Source organism: Fusarium proliferatum, assembly GCF_900067095.1.
Source record: "Fusarium proliferatum ET1 genome assembly, contig: FPRO_scaffold015, whole genome shotgun sequence".
Taxonomy (NCBI): domain Eukaryota; kingdom Fungi; phylum Ascomycota; class Sordariomycetes; order Hypocreales; family Nectriaceae; genus Fusarium; species Fusarium proliferatum.
In genome coordinates this window covers 788,744-802,273 of record NW_022194804.1, presented here as the reverse complement: position 1 = coordinate 802,273, position 13,530 = coordinate 788,744, and the positions used below count along the sequence as shown (strand labels likewise).

Below are 13,530 nucleotides of genomic sequence, written 5' to 3'. Positions count from 1 at the left end.
TTTACTGATCAGTTGCGCCGTGCGTAGGTTCTTTTACACTGAGGAAAAATAACGACAAGGCGATTATTTTGGCTGGTAGGATTGAGTCCTGGGGCGGTTGATTGAATTAATACTTCTATTTTCCGTCTATGGCAAGCAAGCTAAATGACTCAACTCTGCATAGCCCCGCATGGGCAGGGCATCGGAATCAATTCGGACGGTCCCGAGTGGTGGGTGTGAAAGATATGAGTGGAGGGATGGCTTATCGGACGGCACAGTCACTTGCAGATTGCTGCCGTCGTGAGTCTCGCTAAACTATTATCGATAGGGCTGGTCAATACGCCATTTGATTGATGCAAGATAACTAAAATCGAGAAGGTTTACTCAACTGTGCCTTGAACGGGGTGGGCAATGTAGTAACACTATTGTAAATAACAAGAAACTTGGCTGGAAAATCTAGCATTATAATATGTGACAATAAGATTGACTTGTTCATCTCTACAGAACGGCCCCAGTAAACCATTGCAGTCCCTCGCTTGAGAGTAGTTTCTCAATATCTAAAATGTCATCATCCAAGCCCCAGTCTATGCCTTGATGGGCATGAGAGACGACATTGGTAGCACTAGCAGATTGGTCTACATCAAGTAGCAAGGAAGTTGGTCGAGTCAACCCTAACGGGGACTGCCCATGTACATCTTCAGAGGCGTGTCCCCGAATTCCAGAACGCCCTGTAGAATCTCTCCAAGCTTCGTACTCATTCCCATTCACATAGTTCGATGTGATATGTACATTCCCATCAAGTGCATGTGATACGTGAGATTGTCTTCGTTTCGGTCTGTTAACCGTTGTCGCGCAATGTGTCTCTTGGCTTGACGAGCCTTCATTACCTTGACCTCCAAGATTCTGTCCTTTCACGGTATCAAGCATCTTCTCTGCGATTGTCTCGAAAGCATCACGGTACTTCTTTGCGCTTGACCACTGTTCTGTAATGACATATAATACAGTGGAACAGGCCCCAACATCGCCAACGCGCTCCACGGAATATATCGAGGGACAAGCACGGATACAGTAAAGTAACGTGAACCCAGCAAGAAAAACGGCGTGGAGATCTCTCAGTGAGAATGGAATAGGTGAGAGACGATGGAGGCGCCTATAAAGCCGGCATATTTGCCCAGATGACTCGGCGCATGCCGCGTAGTCAGCTATCTCAAATGGGCGACTGTGACAGTTTTCCGTCATCAAGGGTTGAAGCAAAGACCTTCGTGCTTTGTGGTATTCTAGTAGAAGCTCATTCTTTTCCATCTCCACAGGTCTGTTGACTAAGGATTGGTGCTGGGGAGCTTCTGAAGACGACGACTCGCTGTCAGCATTGTCCTGTTCCAGAAAAGGGTCTGTAAGCCTTCTGGTATTATCAGATGCCTCAGAAATGTCTTCCCGGAATGTTGTCAGAACTTGTCTTTTCCACCGGTCTAACTGCTGAAGCAATTTGGACGTCGTAGTTCGCAGGTCCTCCTTTAATGGGACTTTCTTCATGCGTAACAGGGCCAGGCGAATTTCGCTGTGGATTTGGTAAAGTTGAATATGTTGTCGGTGAAACAGTAGAGTCGTTTCGTACTGCGACGTGTGGTTCGGGTCGTTTTGGCGCGTGTCGTCTTGAGTAGTAGCAACATTCCCATCTTTCATATCCGCTGGCAAAGGAAGATCAATTTCTTCGTCTGAGAGAGCAAATGGCCGACCTAGAACTAAGGCTGTTTTCCTCTCAAAAATATAGGCACTCCAAAACAGTCTTTTCCGATATTGGTCTAACTCTACATTCTGGCGATCTACGAGACGTTGTTTGTGTAGTCCGAGTTCGAGACACTGACGAATAGCCAGGCCGGCAAGATGCCATACACTGATACCTTTGATTGTCATTACCTTGTCAGTGAGGAGAAGCATGAGTAGAAGGATCATTGATAAGGATTAACCTACCATAGGGGGAGCGCATTGAATGAATGGCCAGAAGTAACGTCACCTCGATAGACTTCGCACTTGTAAATTTGAGGTCCTGACGAATATGTTCCATCGCTCGGAGGAAATGTCCCTCGGAGACTGTGCTCGAAATGTTAAATTTCTGTAGAAGCTGAAGGCATCTGGACCCGATGGCGTACACCAAATGCAATATCGTCAAGTCAATCTGTTCAGGGCTAGCAGATTCTTGTCTGCCTCGTCGTTTGGTGATAGAACGATGTAATTGCCACAGCCTGTCCAAGTCCAAGAAAGGATACAGTGGATGCACAAGGGCCAGATAAGCCCGTATATAACTAGCTCCTGCATTATATGTGGGAGGTTCGGCCAACGTGGTGTTGGGCTTTGGCACTTGGTGAGAAAATGGTCTGTCTGCGAGCTGAGGTAGAGAAACATCTACAGGGTTTTCGCCTGTGTCGATTGCAACTTGAACGAAATGTGCAAGGCTTAGGCCAGCTGAGAAGCCAAAGTAATGAGGTTCAGCCCCTGCGCACGAAGACAAGACCCCCAAACCTAACGCAAGTTGACCAGAACGATCGGCTACAGAGGTCACATCGGTAATTTCTGGTGAACGGCTTGAAGAAGGACTCTCAGAAGGAACAGTGGTTGGAAAGTCCCCCGCTGGTCTTGAACAAAGATTCCCGGTAGTGGGAACCTGGGTTGAAGAACACTGGTCGGCCGCTTCATTCGCCTCGAGTTGGCGAACTCGCTCTTCCAGCCTCTTGACGTAAGAGGATGGGTAGGCTTGGTTGCTGTATACGCACGATACATTTGCCTTGTCGCAATTTGAACAGGCTGGGCTCGAGTTGTCGCACTAGTTTTTTCTTAGTTAGCTTGGAGCTGGATCGCGACAGTGGAGTTGATTCTTATCTTACCTTCTGTCGTCGGCTTTTGCATCTCTGACATGCGACCAAGACCCGAGGTCGTTTGGCAGGACGCCCATATTCGGCCATGTTGTCACCTTCCATGATAGAGCCGGATCAGAGCGATAACTTTCAGAGATTGTGGAGGTACGGACGTGACCCGAGTTATGGATTGATGTTTATGCCTCGGTGATATCGGAATCGGAATGGCCCGATACTTAGGCTAGCAGAGTGCAGCCTAGCTCGGAGATGCACATAGCTCTTATGAGTGGCTCCGTATCTATCTCTTATCTCTGATTGCGGACCATTCCGACACATGACGCCCGTCACTATCCGTAATTACATTTCCTTTACAATTTGCCTAGCGGTAGCCCATCTGCTTAGGGTGCAACGCCTGACGCATGATATTTTTGTTTTAATTGCAGTACATTTTCAATCATATCAGCATCAATCTAACGAGGGTCATATGAAACTTTCGCCGACAATAATGAATTCAACACCTATTTCATGTAAAGTTCGTTTGGGACTCATCGTACCGTCATCAAACACAATACTGGAACCGATGACGCAGCAAATGATCTCCAGCCTGACAAAGACGGGAATAGAGGCTAGCCTGCATTTTGCGAGGTTTCGGGTTACGAAAATCGAACTTTCTGACGATTCAAAATCTCAATTCGCCCTCGAGTCAATGCTCAACGCAGCGAAGCTTTTAGCGGATGCCAAAGTCGACATCATTGGCTGGAGCGGCACATCCGCAGCCTGGCTGGGGTTTTCTACAGACGAGACTTTATGTCAGGTGATTGAGAACACCACCGGTATTCCGGCAACTTCATCGGTGTTGGCGATAAGAGATATTTTACGTCTAAAGGTGGCTCCAGAGATTGGCCTCGTGACACCATACGTGGCGAAGGTTAATGTTTCAATCTGCGAGAACTTTACAACCGAGGGGCTCCCCATAGCGACGTCAAGATCACAGTGCTCCGGCTTAACGACGAATTTTGATTTTGCGGGTGTTCAAGAGAAAGACTTGGATGGGATGGTCGCAAAGGTTGTCGCGAATGGTGGCCGGGTCATTCTTATCATGTGTACCAACCTTGCGGCTGCTCAAAGAGCGATATTCTGGGAAAGGAAGTATTCCATTACAGTTTTAGACTCGGTCGCCACTGTACTGTACGGTATGCTTCGACAACTCGGCATGGCAACTTCATGCCTTGCTAGTGAATGGGGTTCATTATTCAGTATCGAAACTGGCCAGAACATTTAGATATTTATAGTTGGAAATAAAAAGGACACTACAAACCAGTGCTTATTATCAAATATCAAAGTCGATTCAAATGTATTTTCTATTGTCTTCTAATGCCAAGTCTATAAGTCAGAGCCATGCTACTGAATCCTTTGCTTGCCATGCAGCTTATATAGAGGCACGCAGCACATCCCATTCCTTTTCCATTCGCCGCTGATATGGGAGAGCGCATGTTTTCCTTTTCAAGAATTGACCATAGTCCTTGGTGCCTGTTATACAACCATCCTGAAAGACCACCTTGCCCCGTACGAGAACAGTACGAGGCCAGTTCAAAAACTCAATGCCCTCATATGGCGAGTAGTCACAGCCATCATGCAGGTGTAGACTGTGTATCAACTTTCTAGGTGAGAACGCATCTTGTGTGTGCCAAATGACAATATCGGCGTCTGATCCAATTTGTATGGCACCCTTACGCGGATAGAGACCATACAATTTCGCCGGGTTTTCAGACGTGAGTTCGACAAATCTCTTCACATCAATGCACTGACGCCTGAGGACACCTTCGGAGAAGAGTAAGGGCAACCGAGTCTCGACTCCAGGAAGTCCGTTTGGTATTTTAGTAAAGCTCAATGATGGTCAGCCCTAGCCAGGTACATGTCGCTAACTTGGAACTTACACTCCTTGAACCTCACCATTTTTACTATATGAATGGCCTAACTTCTTCCCCCTGCTGTCGTGAAACCTAAGTTGGTGTAAGTTAACCCCTCCGAAGCAGCAATAAATAAGACGTGATTTCTTACCGATATGGGCAGTGGTCCGATGAAAATATGGTGAATGTGCCGTTAATAATTCCTCTCCATATTTCCTCAATGTCCTTTGGGTCACTGCGCAAAGGTGGTGAGCAGACGAATTTTGCACCACAGAAGTGATCCCTGTCAAGATTCTCCTTCCCCAGGAGAAGATACTGAGGACATGTCTCCGCAAATACCGGCCTCAATAATGATTGGGCTTTGCGAATAACATCCATCGATTGTCGAACAGAGACATGAACGATAAGCATCGGCGTATCCATGACTGAAGAGAATGTAATAGCACGATTGACAGCTTCAGCCTCAGCCTCTGGAGGGTGCGCTATTGCCTTGAACCTTGGGTCAGTGAGCCCTTGGGCCTCTAAATGCTCAGTGAAAAAATCCACAAGATCCCCATTCTCTGCATGCACTAGTGCCACCATTCCTAGCTCCCGTGCCTTTTGTAGAGCTGAGAGTACCTGGCGATCCGAAATCCTCATATGCTTGTATGTGAGGAATAGCTTCATGCTCATTATACCTGACTGGGCAAGCTCTGGAAGTTCTTGTTCTAGCACCTTTGCAGTGGGGTCGGTGATGATGGCATGGAACCCGTAGTCGGCATATGAACCTTGTTCATTGACAAGTTCATGGTATTTTCCAACTTGCTCTTTCAATGACTGACCCCGAGATTGCTCTGCAAACAAGATGACGGTTGTGGTGCCTCCAGCAATGGCACTCCGAGTCCCAGTGTCGACTGTGCTGGAGTTAGCGGTAAGCACGTGAGAAGGAATAACGCATACGTACCTGTATCGGCACTAGTATAGCCTGCTTCCTTAGCTCTGGGAGAACGATCTTGAGACAGGTGGACATGGCCATCAACACCACCTGGAGTCACAATGGCGCCATTGCAGTCAATTGTTTGCGTGTCTTCGGTGGCAACGAGGCCAATACCCATGGCAACGATGATCCCTCTTTTAATGCCTATATCGCAAACGAAGGAGCCATTGACATGGGCATTGCGCAGGATGGTATCAAATTCTTGCATAGTGTTCTGCGCCACGGATGGATTGAAATGCGAAGGTTCGCGGATGGGTATGCGGCGATAAGAAGCCTAACGTTCGTAGAGTGGAAAGGAGCTGAGATTCAGCAAAACAATCATCACCCATAGCCGAGGGTATCAAGAACTAAACACTTGTTTTTTTTATTATTTCGACTTTATGTAGCTCAAGATAACCTGGTTCGGAAAGGTCCGCGTTCAATCTGGAGAATCCTTAGCGTCGGGCCAACCCGATTATATCGCTATCTTGAGAGCGATAAGTTGTATCGCCACTTTAGCGCTTGTCTTCGATAACGATATGGCCGTTCCGACAGATAGCGAGTTGCACACATCATCCGACAAAGCACAACGCCAGTGATACCTGGTGACCTTGCTGATATGTTAAATCACAAGCTACAAACCATCATAGCTGTATAAGTTCCAGCATGACCTCACCCTGTTGAGAGAAACTCACAAACGACAGCTAACCACCTGATTACCTTCCGCCTGATCCACTATGAAGATGCCGCAAGTTCCCCGATCGAAGGCTGCATGGAAGGCAGTGTTGACTACCAATTCTGCCGATGGGACTAAGTCCTCGACTTGGATCAACAAGGATCTCGCTCCTACTCCGCCGGATGCAAGAACATGGTCTTGGTGCGTGCCATTATGAAGATGAGAGTTCTATACCAATTGCTGATCGTTGATCCAGGATCTCACTTAGCAGTTATTGGTGGGGTGTAAGCCAGCATCCCGTTTTCCTCGGTTCTCGTTTACATGGCTAACTCTTTGCGCAAATGTATAGAACGCATTCAATGCAAGTCAATGGTCAAACGGAGCGAGTTTGATTGCTGTCGGCCTGAACTGGCATCAAGCTCTGGTTTCATGCATCATTGTAAGAGTTGTAATACCGTGGGAAAAGAGCAGCAGCTAATGTCGGACAAGGCTAACTTGATTTCATCTTCTGTTGCTCTTGCTCTTGGCCGACCAGGCGCAAGGTACCACGTTGGCTATCCCGTCCTGGCTCGAAGTGTTTTCGGAATGTTAGTCATCATGTCCCGATTGATTGGAGATCTCAAATCAATCAACTTACTAACCGCAAGTGTAGGTATGGCCAGTTCTTCTTCGTTTGGATCCGAGCTGTAGTCGCTACTATCTGGTAAGCCAACCTCTGATCACCGAACTAAGAGAAAGGACGCTTTGTACTGACGGTATTACAGGTTTGGAGTGCAGTCATACTTTGGGTCCCAGTTACTCAGCGTTCTCCTGAGATGCGTCTTTGGAGAATCCTGGTGGCATATGACGAATCACTTGCCTGCCAACGCTGGCATCACTTCTAGGGATCTTCTAGCCTTTTTCTTGTTCTGGATCATTGAAATGCCCTTTCTGGCAGTCCATCCACGCAAGATAAAGTTTTTGTTCGCGGTTTGTATATTCGCGTAGACCTTTCTTCACGTACTGAGCCTAACAAGTCCTAGGCCGAGTCAATAATCTGTCCTCTAACCTGTATCGGCGTCTTCGCTTGGTGTGTTCAATACGGAGGAGGGATTCGTATGAATTCTCTTTCATCCACTACCGAAGCAAAAGGGGGAGCCCTTGGATGGGCGATGCTCAATGGAATAAATAGCTGTTTAGGCGTCACGTCTGCACTGCTAGTCAATGTGAGTATAACTAAATCCACGACGCTTTTGCGGTCTCTGAGGCTAGTCTAACGATTCAGCAACCCGACCTTACTCGATACACCCGTCGGCCAAAAGATGCCGGCTGGAGGCAAGCATCGTCCATCTTCTTCAGTAAGACGCTGATTTTCTTTTTCGGCATTGGTGCTACAGCAGCAGTGCAAGGTAAATTCGGACACGCATACTGGAATCAGTGGGATCTTCTCAACGCAATTCTTGATCGATTTTGGGGTCCAGCAGCTCGAGCTGGGTGCTTTTTCGCCTCGTTTGGATTTGCTCTGTCGGTGTTGGGCGTGAATATTGGCTGCAATGCTATTCCTTTCGGTAAGGCTGGACTTCTCTAGGAAGTTATATGACGATTCTAACACGTGTTTCAGGAGCCGATGTTACTGGCCTGGTACCCAAATTGTTTACAATTGTACGGGGACAGATTTGTTGCGGAGTCTTATCCCTCGCCATTGTTCCGTGGAAGCTCCTTAGTAAGACTCTATATACTTCTGCTTTCTTTGTTTATATATGAAGATTAAACGCTGATACATTTCACCTCTTCTGTAGCTTCTGGATCGGCTTTCCTAATATTTCTAGGCAGCTATAATTGCTTTATTTCCCCCATCTGTGCTGTAAGTAAGCCCTCTCACGGTTGCACACTCTGAGGTCTTTAGAAACTCACATGCTCAGATCATCATTGTTGATTATTTCTTTATCAAACGTGGAAACATCCATACTCCGTCGCTATTCAACCCTTCCAAGAGCTCACTATACTTTTACACCTGTGGTTGGAACCTAAGGGCGCTTGGATGTTGGGTCTGCTCAGCAGTATTTGGCATCCCAGGACTAATCGGAGCCTATCATCCGACCTGGGTGGCTATGGCTGCGACTCACATATACCAGACAGGCTGGGTTATCTGCTTTACTGCTGCAGCAGTATTGTACTATGCAGTAAACTTGGTTTTCCGGGCCGAAGTCCTTCCATACGGTCAGGCAACTTCTGAATTTGCCTTTGAGCATTTAGCAGCTACCGAAGGATACCTGGAAGGTGAAAATGTTGTGGAATTTCCAATTTCGAGCATGCGGGCAGAGGATTCTGTATGTTCAGAACATGAGATCAGCACAGTAGATAAAGGTGCAAAATAGTTAGCCTCTAACCTAGAAGGACAATCCGCTACATGCACAACACAGAAGTCAAAGTTCTTGCGTTAATACTGACTCAAGCGTTATCTAAAATACTGAGCCACGTAGGGCTGTGAACACCTTTGCTTACTTCTTTACCAATAATGGTTACTTCTGCTGAGGTGCAATTGGTGAAAATACGGTTAACGGTCCCTTCTGAGCCGAACTTCCGTAGTAGTGCCTGATGATAAGATAAGACCAAATCTTGCACCACATAAACCTCCTTATTGCCTGTTTAGATCAGCCAGAATTTGGTTCTAGACCGCAATCTTATCACTATGACCGCAGGGGTAACTCGGTGCTATCAAAGGGATCCACGGCGGCCATCCAAATCTATTTTCTTTTTGTCATCCGGGATTCTCGTCACAAAAATTACAAACATTTCAGCAGACGTCCTTATCCAGATAGCCCAGCCCGAGTCCATATCTGGCAGCCTTCTTCCTTGCTCAAAGTCCGGGTCTCAGTATGGCGGTTGTATGCGTGGCTCGGTATCAACGCGCTATTGGTGGTCTCTGGCGTTCTCCTTCTCGCGCTGCAGTCAAGGTGCAGGGTAAAGACGGTCAATGACCCGGTAGTGGCAAATCTCATGATGGATAGCTCGGCGGTCATCGATTCTGATAAGACTGGGCTTTGCAATGCCACAGATATTGGTTCAGGGTATGGGAATGCGAAATTGGAGGTGTTTCTAAAGGTTAACAACAATGGTCATTTAGTTGAGAATTATCATCACCATACGTTAGTACTAAAAGAGCTACTTAGTTCATAAGAATCAAATAGTTATATTGATAAGAGCCTGCGGAAAAGATGTACCTACTTGAATGCTGTTAAGAAACGAAATAGTCCATCTGACGTGTGGGGTTCATGGCGAGGCTACATTCAATACAATTTATGGCTGGCTCCGGCGAATTCTAGTTCTAGACGACACTCTCAAACGTTTCATGGTGGTTTGCTGCGATGTGGCAATAGTATCGGTACCTCGCAAGGCCTGTCAATTTGATAAAGTTGAGAAGGCAGTAAGAGGAGACACGCTCTATGAAACCATATTTAGCCAAGAACAAAGAGCATGATTGCTGCTTTCTCCCTCCCAATCGACGTAACCGAAATTACTACACGCTGGAAACTTTGGGAGAGCGGTCGTCTACATGGTTCGCACAGGCCTTCGTGGAAGAAACACAGCGCATTTCGCGTTCTCGGTTTACAGGCATGATTACATTGAGTCCGCCTCCTCCAGATTGCAATTCACGTATCCAATCGGCATCTCTGCCCTCACGCGTTCACTCTAAGTTCCGGCAGCACTCACGGGCGCTTCCACCCTTCGTGGCTTGAAACATACTCATTTTGAATTCGCCAATATGACCAGATTGTGCAGCAGTCTCATCTTGTACCGACGCGATAAATTGACGACGGGCGCATTATGTATGCTTATTACGTGGAATTCTATATTGCGGGAAGTAATATCGTGTGCTCATCATTATACCAGCAGCGTGAGGTTAACCTTTTGGCTTGCGGTATAAGAAGCCTGAATCACCCAAAAGTGGGTGCTGATGAAGTTAATAAGGGTACCAGAAAACGCCATAAAAATGACATTGAGTTCCGTCAAAGAGGGCAATGCCCCCCCTTCCCGTTTATAATTCTCGAATCTTGCTTTGACTTTCACTCACCCAGAAAACACTCTTTGTCTTTCCGTTGCAGCTTTCCATTGACTCCATGTTACTCTGTCGCCTTTTCTTATGTATCTCTGCTCTGACCAGCTTCACTATCGCTGCACCACCCGTCGACCTAGCTACCAATGGCGTTGAGGCTAGCTCGGACAGTAAACACTTCGATGTTGAAGCCCCGGGGGATCGTGTGTTAGAACAGCTTGAGCGTCGTTGTATTAAGGTCGGATCCTACTTCCTGCTTGTCAACGCAACACCTTGGAACATGACGTTGTCTAGAAAGGTGAGCTATCAGATGAGAAAATTCAATTTTCCCGAAACCATCAAGCCAGGTGAGGAACTCTATTTTGATCGTCAGTTTGACTGGACTGATTGGGTGCTAGGCACATCCAACAGAATCTACATCGAGGGTAGTGCCCACGAGGACGATGCCGGTGAAGCAAGCTACGAATTCAGAGACCTGCCGGGCAAACCCGATTTCGAACTTAAATATAAGGACGGTAGTGCTGGCATTCGGTTCACAAAACTTAGGACTCTCAACAACAAACGCAGCTCGTTTCACAAGTTGGTATGGCATGCGGATAATAACTTTCCCTTTATCATCGCCAGCTCTGAGACGGATCCTCGAAATCCTTCAATTTCGCTATGGATTGTTTCAAGCAACCCTCCCGAAGACTGGATGCATTCCATCTACCCCCGTATCGCCTGTCTTTCCCTGAGGGAGCTGGCTATACCTGGAACACATAACTCAGGCATGTCTCGCTTCCATGGCCGGTCATTTATGGGTTTACCCCGGAACAGCAAGACTCAGATGCTCAACGTCTCAGCCCAGCTGAAATACGGTGTACGCTGGCTGGATATCCGTCCTACCCTGACAAAGGGCAAATGGGCAACTGGCCATTTTAGTTTTGGTGCTGGCAACTGGCATGGAGGCAATGGCGAGTACCTCAAAGACATCATTGATGGCTTGAACGATTTCACCAGCAGAAACAAGGAGCTCATCATCGTCAATCTCAACCATGGTCTTAACACGGACACTTTTAGAGGCAACAAGCATGCACGGATGACCCAAGTAGAGTGGGATTGGGTGATGACGAGGCTGGAGAGGATCAACTATCGCGTTGAGAACCGGAGCTATGTACGTGACCTTACGAAAAACCGGGTCTCTAAATTCATCGAGGACCGACCAGCCGTCATCATTATTGTCGACGATCTTGTCGATAAGAGGTATCCTCGGGGAGTTAAAGGCCCTGCCACCCTAGTTCCAGTCAACGTTTCCGAATTTGCTAAAAAGGGATTCTTCACGCGATCCCAGTTCCCTCTATTCGATGAATACGCCAATACAGGAAAACAAAAGAAAATGGCCGCTGACCAGCTGACCAAGATGAAAAAGCGCCGGAAACGCCCAAAGTCAAAAATGTTTCTTCTCTCGTGGTTCCTTACTCAGTATCTGCACCCTGTCCTTCCGAACGCCAGGGACGCTAACCGAGCCCTAATTGAATTACTCTGGCCGGCAATGTCTCCATCGACATATCCAAATATTATCAGCGTTGATGCGTATCCCGCAGACAGAGACATCGCAGCACTGGCAATGGCAATCAACTATCACTTTGCTCCGCAGTGCAATATCACTAGCCCACAATAGATTATACTTACCATCACTCATCCCGCTAACAGCCCATTTCAGAACCTGGGAAAATTGCTAGTGGGATCACCCCATCACCTGTCTATGCAGCCTGAAGCCTAACCTTGTGCCCAGCAAGTACTGGCGTACCTGGTAGGTTCAGTGATATGTGATTCTTCCGACAACCCCACTCTCGGTAGCCTCTCATAGTGGCCAAGACGGCCACTTTCAACACCTTCATCAGTTACTCAGTACTACATTGTAGCCTAGGTAGGTTTTGTTGGCCATGGACGGTCATCATCCTTGTATCTGACCAACCGAGCTTTCACTTCCCAGTGACATGTGTGACAGCTGAGACCGGAATGATTCGCGGGTCGTGAAATGGCTGGCTGTGTGACAAGGTTTGTTCGGCGAATTTGATTGGACATAAATACTTGGCCCCGTCGGCGTTGACCTCCAGAACATTTATCCAATTGGGGGGCTTGATACCCCTCTTTAGAATAGCCAGGTAACTTGGCCCGCCTCATCTGCTTCACTTGCCACTTGAACCATGTATTCCCGACAATTGATATCTCGGTCCCGCCAGAAATTCATCACCGGGCAATGCCCTTTTCAAATTCGCGTCATCTCCACAATTAGCAACAAGGTGAACCAGGCATCAGTCACCGTTCACAGTACACAGGCAACGTCCCCGAATGTTGTGTTACGTCTGATGCCGCTAGGAGGGTCAGTCACATATGGCGTCGGATCCTCGGATGGAAATGGATACAGAAAGGTTCTGCAAGATCTTCTGCTTGCCAATGGCTACAAAGTCTGTATGGTCGGTTCGCGCAAGGCCGGGTTGATGCATAACAACAAAAATGAAGGATGGCGGGGCTATCGCCTTGATCAGATCGAAAGTAAAGCGAGACGATCAGTCGCAAGTCTCAAGCCGAACCTCTTCACAATCAACGCCGGATCCAATGACTGTATCCAGAACCATAAGCTTGATGCTTTTGGGCACCGAATGGATAATCTGCTGGAATATTTATGGGAGACTTCTCCGCTCTCGACCGTTGTCTTGTCAACGTTGCTGTTAAACGTGGATGAACAAGTCAACTCGCGAGTTCAGGACATCAACAGTTGTCTCCGTGACCTCGTGGTATTGAAGGAAGCCGAACAAAAGAGGATAGTTCTTGCAGATATGTACAGCACCAAAGGACCCGAAGTCGAGGATTTGATGGATGGCACCCATCCCAAAGATGATGGTTATAGCAAAATGGCGCATATCTGGTTTGAAGCCATTCAAAAAGCCCGCGCAAATGGCTTTTTTCATGAGTGATAAGAACAAGACGAGTCAAATGGGGTTGCTGATTATGGAGTTGGAAGCTATCCGAATCTCCAATTATTTGAGAAATTTAGACGAACTTGGCGACTCCCTTGGTCCTTTCAATCTGTGGTGGCCGGAGAAACAAAAAGAAATAGAACCAGTTCAGACGCGTTA

At 47.3% G+C, this 13,530-nt stretch overlaps 6 protein-coding genes across 6 annotated transcripts; 4 read left to right on the top strand and 2 right to left on the bottom strand.

Moving 5' to 3' along the window:
• Positions 1–477: 477 nt before the first annotated feature.
• FPRO_12589 (uncharacterized protein) lies at positions 478–2,954 on the bottom strand (the record flags this gene model as incomplete). The annotated part of the gene is made up of 3 exons (XM_031224402.1): positions 478–1,880; positions 1,951–2,800; positions 2,862–2,954. The coding sequence occupies 3 exons, from the start codon at positions 2,952–2,954 to the stop codon at positions 478–480; spliced, it is 2,346 nt and encodes a 781-aa protein (XP_031089665.1).
• A 457-nt stretch (positions 2,955–3,411) lies between these two features.
• FPRO_12588 (uncharacterized protein) lies at positions 3,412–4,113 on the top strand (the record flags this gene model as incomplete). The annotated part of the gene is made up of 1 exon (XM_031224401.1): positions 3,412–4,113. One exon carries the CDS (start codon positions 3,412–3,414, stop codon positions 4,111–4,113), a length of 702 nt encoding a protein of 233 aa, XP_031089664.1.
• A 147-nt stretch (positions 4,114–4,260) lies between these two features.
• FPRO_12587 (uncharacterized protein) lies at positions 4,261–5,925 on the bottom strand (the record flags this gene model as incomplete). Its single annotated transcript, XM_031224400.1, has 4 exons — positions 4,261–4,717; positions 4,769–4,834; positions 4,893–5,634; positions 5,685–5,925. 4 exons carry the CDS (start codon positions 5,923–5,925, stop codon positions 4,261–4,263), a joined length of 1,506 nt encoding a protein of 501 aa, XP_031089663.1.
• A 508-nt stretch (positions 5,926–6,433) lies between these two features.
• FPRO_12586 (uncharacterized protein) lies at positions 6,434–7,939 on the top strand (the record flags this gene model as incomplete). Its single annotated transcript, XM_031224399.1, has 8 exons — positions 6,434–6,573; positions 6,629–6,656; positions 6,722–6,811; positions 6,862–6,959; positions 7,025–7,075; positions 7,137–7,341; positions 7,395–7,577; positions 7,637–7,939. 8 exons carry the CDS (start codon positions 6,434–6,436, stop codon positions 7,937–7,939), a joined length of 1,098 nt encoding a protein of 365 aa, XP_031089662.1.
• A 2,533-nt stretch (positions 7,940–10,472) lies between these two features.
• FPRO_12585 (uncharacterized protein) lies at positions 10,473–12,068 on the top strand (the record flags this gene model as incomplete). The annotated part of the gene is made up of 1 exon (XM_031224398.1): positions 10,473–12,068. The coding sequence occupies one exon, from the start codon at positions 10,473–10,475 to the stop codon at positions 12,066–12,068; it is 1,596 nt and encodes a 531-aa protein (XP_031089661.1).
• A 529-nt stretch (positions 12,069–12,597) lies between these two features.
• Positions 12,598–13,368, top strand: FPRO_12584 (uncharacterized protein; the record flags this gene model as incomplete). Its single annotated transcript, XM_031224397.1, has 1 exon — positions 12,598–13,368. The coding sequence occupies one exon, from the start codon at positions 12,598–12,600 to the stop codon at positions 13,366–13,368; it is 771 nt and encodes a 256-aa protein (XP_031089660.1).
• Between the last annotated feature and the right edge of the window lie 162 nt (positions 13,369–13,530).